The sequence below is a fragment of the Amia ocellicauda genome, chromosome 18 (assembly GCF_036373705.1).
Source record: "Amia ocellicauda isolate fAmiCal2 chromosome 18, fAmiCal2.hap1, whole genome shotgun sequence".
NCBI lineage: Eukaryota > Metazoa > Chordata > Actinopteri > Amiiformes > Amiidae > Amia > Amia ocellicauda.
Genome location: NC_089867.1, coordinates 20,952,504 through 20,958,751, shown reverse-complemented (window position 1 = coordinate 20,958,751; position 6,248 = coordinate 20,952,504). Strand labels below are relative to the sequence as shown.

Sequence of the window (6,248 nt, the reverse complement as noted above, 5' to 3'; positions counted from 1 at the left end):
AAGCTCTGGAGCTTCAAGGCCTGAAGTACCTAATACATTTCAATCTAATATTGATATAATTCATTTACACATGCAGCCAGATCATCTGGAGTGTAAGGTTGTTATACCCTATATGATAGGAATTCAGACACCTTCGATTATTCAGGTCCGAGACAGGGAACGTGACAGAAGGAGATATGAATAATTTCTTCCTGCGCATCATTATTATTCATTTAATTTACTCCCGTGTGATTAAAATATAGGCTTCCAGTTTCACAATGATCGGAGGAAAAACTCATTCGAAAAAAACCAATACTGGCTAGATTGATTCAGTGCAGTAGGCTGCCAGTTTCGAAAGTCAGAGCGATAACGTGGGGAACAGAGGCGGGAACATGACACTTCTGAACAAGTATGGGTTTTCATGAAAGCCATTTTCATACATATAATTCAGTGTAACATCTTCATATCCGAGATGTTAAAATGCATTAAGTTTTCCACCAGGGGATTTCAAACATCCCATATAGACTCTTCAATACCAGTAAAGATTATACAGCTTTCATTTTTACAAGAGGATGTTTTGAAATGTTTTATGTTTTGAAAATAACAATGAGGTCTTTCCTTCCTTGTCTGTGGTTTGAAATGCTCTCTGCCTGCTGTATTTGGACAGCTTTCCATCACCATAGTGATCAACACAACTGCTTGGAAAGGTCATCTCACCTGTGGCCGCTCAGGGCATTGACAATGCAATGAAAATCCTCTGTCCATAGATGCCAGAATGGAATTTATTCTCTGAAATCTAATAAATAGATCTGACTAAATTCCTAAAAACCCATTTCAAGTTTACACATCCAGTAGACCCAAAAGTGTGGTGGATTCTCATATTTGAAATTAGTAACAACATAATGAAAGTTAAAACAGTTCAACTTTTCATGACTGTTTCAGGACACTGTTGGGAGCCACCCAGCTTGACCTCCCTGACCATCATTGGTTCAAATCAGTGTTATGGTTAGTTTGGGATGTTTCTCTCATTATATTGACTAAGAAGGGTAGAGCTGGAGATCTGATTTGGCTTCAGATTCTAGGGTTGGGGTTCTGACTATTGTTAGATCTAATAATAGTGCAGTATTATAATCCGCACCCCAGCTCACCCCGACAGTAAAGAGAGACTGTACACATCCTGCTATTATAGTCTCAGAATCTTATCATTGCTAATATTGACTGTACGTCTAAAACGAATAATTTACTAACCCAAACACTACCAAATCATCATGCCTATAAAACTACAACACACATTCAATTCTAATTGTGGTTCAATCTTAAATGTATTAGTAATATCAAATAATCTGATAGTTTGACTAAGTGCAATGTATTATGTGACAGGAGTTCACAGAACAGAAAATGGGTAGATTTTATTTTGGCAAGGCTTAGAGTTCAATTTCTCAGTACATTTCTCTTCATATCAGTTAGGTTCATTCATTCTGTAGCTTCACATTTTAGGATTGACTATGGTTGGGGTTCTGGCTATTGATGGGCATAATAAAGCTATAAGTAGGGAAGCAAAGTGAATCTCTTCAATTCATTATAATAAAAAAACAGTCTGAACATTAAACCCAAAGCGGGAAAGCAGGTTATTATTAATATAAATAGGCATAAGCAATAAGTTTATATATCATGAAAAATAGCTACGAAAACACAACATAACCAACTAACAAACTAAAAGTAAATTTGAAATCTTTAATGAAAATAATAATAATAACCGTACATTTGCTGTCTTATGTTGAATGGCGTTTATGGTATTCAGCAAAGGGCGATCAAAAGATGAAATCGTGGGTGACTGAGGTAAGAGCTTGAGTCACGATTGGAAGAGCATTATTCATTGAAAAGTACTGCATTTACCGAGGGTCTCTAAAAGTGTGAATAATCATAAGATAACTTTATATATTAATATTAACAACATATAAGTGATAAAAGAAGCCATAAAGGATAAAGCAACAAAACTATAAAGAAGCAATTTGCACTGATGGCAGTTAATCCGATTTTAACACCAGGAAAGTAGAGTTTATACAAGTATCTCTGAAAGACTTTTAGAGTGAGGAGGACATCAGATAAATCCTAGCGACATTATGGCACACCCAAAAGCAAAGGCTGCGTAATTGCGCACGTTGGCTCTCCTTCCATCCATAACAGAGGTATACAATGATTTGTTCAATGAGATTAAAATGATTTCTCTCGTCACCCAAACTGCGGTGTCTCAATCGAAACGTTTGTAGCCTTGAAATAGTATATATCTTATAAAACAAGGCATAATGTTTGCCAATCTTGAAAGCAAATAAGAATAATCATAGCAAAATAAAGAAATAAAAGTGGATTATATATATATATATATATATATATATATATATATATATATACAGAATGGTGTATATATCGAGTTAATATTTAGGTTGCCTTAATAGGTTAACCAAGATAAAAACTGATAAGGTGACTTGAAAAGGATATATTTGACCAGTCTGCAGGTATATGAGGGTATGTGTTTATAACTACATTCTGAATGGAAATTTGAAATGCAAAACTAACATATTTCAGTAAAGCCAAACTGAAGGAAAGAAGACTAGAGGAATTCATCATAATTAGCAAAGTGTGTACATTATTAGAGAGGATGCCCAGCTTTGCGTCCCATTGGAGATTTCAGTGGAGTATCATTGAAGTCGACTCTTTCAATGCACAGGCATCTCATAACAGTAATTGTTGTTCAGCATTCGTGACTATTGACAAATACGTGGGATTTCTCAGGAACAGTGGTTTGTCATAACCCGGTGGAAAAGGCTCTCGTCGGCCGTGCGGCTGCTTAAAGCAGGAGTTGCAGGTCCCTGTGACGATATACATTTCCAGATCTCCGTGCTGATATAAAAGCCGGGGGACGGTAAGAGAGCCAAGACACATCTACTGAAGAGCACCGAGATAAACCATCAGCGAAACTGTCACACAGGAGTCTCGGTCCAGCGGGGAACTAACTAACAGCAGCATCCAGCAAAACTACAAATAATATCCAAAATGATTTCTAAAGTCACCATGTATTGCGGTGTTGTGCTGTTATGTCTAAACCAGGTTGGAGCTAAGCCGATTTCCAATCTACAGGTAAGAATTTATTTTGGAATAATTAATTTAACTTGGCAAAATTAGTCTGCCACCTGTATTCAGTCTATATTTATTCACCTTCGGTAATACTTTGGCCATGTAGTGTAAGAACTGGCAGATTATGACTCCAGATAAAACTGAGTGTCTTTTTAAGTGGGTGATCCTTACAAGGCATGATGCTCTAAGTGGATACTGTGCATTTACTTTATTATGCACATTATTTCACCTGTAATCATATGGTTACATGAGATTTCAAAATTACCTTTAAACGACAATACACTGACATCTAAAACGGGCATTACACCGTTGCTACCTTGAGTATTGTTGAATTGCAATGTGAATAATAGATAAAAGTTGATTTGTATCCCCAAGTAGTCACGCATTACCTATGTTTGCAGTTACCAATGCGTTAAAATCGTCGTTTACACACTTTATATACCCCGACGTGTATGTTTTCTCTCTTGATCAAACCAGCAACTGCACTGCTTCTCACTCAGCTGGTCATGTTACCCGTCTGATAATTAACCATCCATATTCATCGTGACAAGGATGTAATGTTTAATTAGCATGTCGACTTCTTTCGGTTTCAATGCAAATTTTAAATCCTGCCCTGCCTCAAATATAATCGCGTAATGTATGTATCCGTTTAGCTACCGAGTTGGAGCAGCATATGAAATGTAACATTAAACTAGATCTAGCTACTTCAAAAAATAAGTTTGCCATTCCCCACTAAAGATGTAGTCGCGCTTACAGTTTTACTGGCTGTATAGTTGAACATCGATTGTGTTTCATAAGCCCTGGACCTTACTGTGAACTATAGAGAAATCTGTGTTGTAGTGCAGTGCATCTATCACTGATTTCTGTCTAATGTGGATGATTTCCAAGACTACTCTAGTAAAGACCATGAAGATAAATGCACTGATGTTTGACAGCTGATGTTGTCCTCTCTCAGTCTCTTACACAGCTCCTGGAAGATGTGAGGAATGGTCCCTATCCCGCCTCAGAAGACGCAGGAGTGGAAGAAGGCATCACTCCAGACAATGCCGTCTATAACACGGACCCTGAGCTGCCCTGGGACCGGATTTCGAGGAACCTGGACCAGCTGGAGAAGGAGAACACAATGATGCGGCTCCTCGGCGAAATCCTCACATCCTCCAAGAGATCGTGGAGCAGAAGCAAGAAAGGCAATTTCAGAAGTTGCTTCGGCGTCAGGCTTGAGCGCATCGGCTCTACCAGTGGACTCGGATGCTAACGGAACCGGTAGGCTATGAGCTGCACTCCTCTGCAGGTTATTTGCAATACGAATATAGTCTATAAAAACATTTCACCTTCTCCATGCACAATGTTTTACGCACACAACCAGATTAAGCATGTTTCATTAAAAGCTGGGGATGGTCTTTAAGTCGATTCACATAGGTATAATCAATAATGCATTCATTAGCAATATAAAGGGGACAGTTTAGCCTTTCTACTAACACATCAAACTGGGAATAAAGGAAGCAAGTAGGTGGTTATAGTATAATGTATATGTCACCATAACCTGCAGGGAACATAATAAGGCAGTGACTGCGCACCGTCCAGGTAAAATTGTTTTATAGAGCCCCATCTCGACTACAATAACAATGTGGGACTTCTTCAGAGACAGGGTCAGAAGAAAACCATGATTGCACGATGCGTAATTGGAGTTGCGCATTTGGGCATTGGTGACGCTGTACTGATGGATTGCTATTGCTCTTTTCTTCCTAGGTGGAAATGAACAGTCAACACTCAACTCGTCTAACCTGCATATACCACTTCTGCTGTGGCAAAGAAGTCATGGCCTAAAAGTTTACAAAAGTATTTATTATGAAGATATTTAATGAAGATCGACGTAATGCATTTGTTTTCCATGAAGCTGCTCTAGTTTAGATATGTATATAAATATTTTAAAATAAGCTTGTTGTATTGTTTATTACTGTATACGAGCATATTGAAATGAAGAATGTTATTGTATTGACCCTAATAAATATTTTGCTTAACTTTAAAACAGTAGTTTCCGCCTTTTGAATTCCACCTCCAGCGATTGCCACTAACCCATAGTTGAGGAGAGCACCGAACCGTAAATACATTGAACAATAATGACATCAAATTGAGGAAACGGTAAAACACACATTGGTTTGTGTGTGTGCTATTTTGCCATTGCTGTAATTTCAGAAAGATACACGTCTTAATTAGTAACACAAGTTTTACCATATAAACACAACATCCTCAAAATTGGACCACGGGCATATTTGTCTCAAGTAACCATATAATCCACTACAGTTACAACATGAAGAAAACTCTGTACGTGTAGTTAGGCCTACAAGTGAATGGTTTAATTAGTGCTCAGATAGCACCAAAGCTCCGTTATTTTCTGGTTTAAGTACATGTAGTCCGTTTTACAACGTAAAAAGGTTTAACCAACAAATATCAGGTTCTTACTTGTATGTTGTATCCGCATTTGTGACTGTTTCCAAAAATGCCAAAAGCTCTGGTGCTGTTCATTCGGGTCAAGGGTCAACACAACTGAAGACAGATATTAGATTTTCTCTTTAACTAGTTTAACCTCACACTTTTTTTACTTGACTTTGTTTCTTTGTTGATATTCGAGATCCATTTCACATTTGGATCTGAATCTGGTCCCATGAGGTCAGGATGGGCTGAGGAAACAGTAGGCCTATGATTCGCAAGGAACTAGTTGTTTCTACAACACTTTGCACATTAGCCTTGTTCAATTATTGCATGCAGTAGATTAGAGGTTAGAATTAATCTATTATTGTCCTAATGTTTACGAATTAAACACCAGCATAGGTCAACATAGTTCAGTATTTGCTGCCTCCCAAAAAAGTAAGCCCTGTTTCTCTGTGTAGCATTTTTTTAATGGTTAAACACGAACACATGTTTATAATCTGTTGTATATAATTATTGGTTATTTCACGAAAGTTTGATCATTTAAGACTCGGTTCTCCCAACCGTTTTCCATACAATTCTAGGGTAATATAAAAAGGCACTGTGATGTTTAATGGGCACTGCAAGGGTGCCCGGTTTTTAGTCCCCTCCAAATATTATCTTAAAAGGCAGTCAGGCTAGGCTGAAACGACTCCTTATCGGCT

The 6,248-nt window shown here is 37.8% G+C and overlaps 1 protein-coding gene across 1 annotated transcript; it reads left to right on the top strand.

Moving 5' to 3' along the window:
- The first annotated feature begins 2,913 nt into the window (after positions 1 to 2,913).
- Positions 2,914 to 5,099, top strand: nppal (natriuretic peptide A-like). The gene is made up of 3 exons (XM_066690873.1): positions 2,914 to 3,117; positions 4,070 to 4,377; positions 4,864 to 5,099. Exons 1-2 carry the CDS (start codon positions 3,034 to 3,036, stop codon positions 4,367 to 4,369), a joined length of 384 nt encoding a protein of 127 aa, XP_066546970.1. The 5' UTR covers positions 2,914 to 3,033; the 3' UTR covers positions 4,370 to 4,377; positions 4,864 to 5,099.
- The last annotated feature ends 1,149 nt before the right edge of the window (positions 5,100 to 6,248 follow it).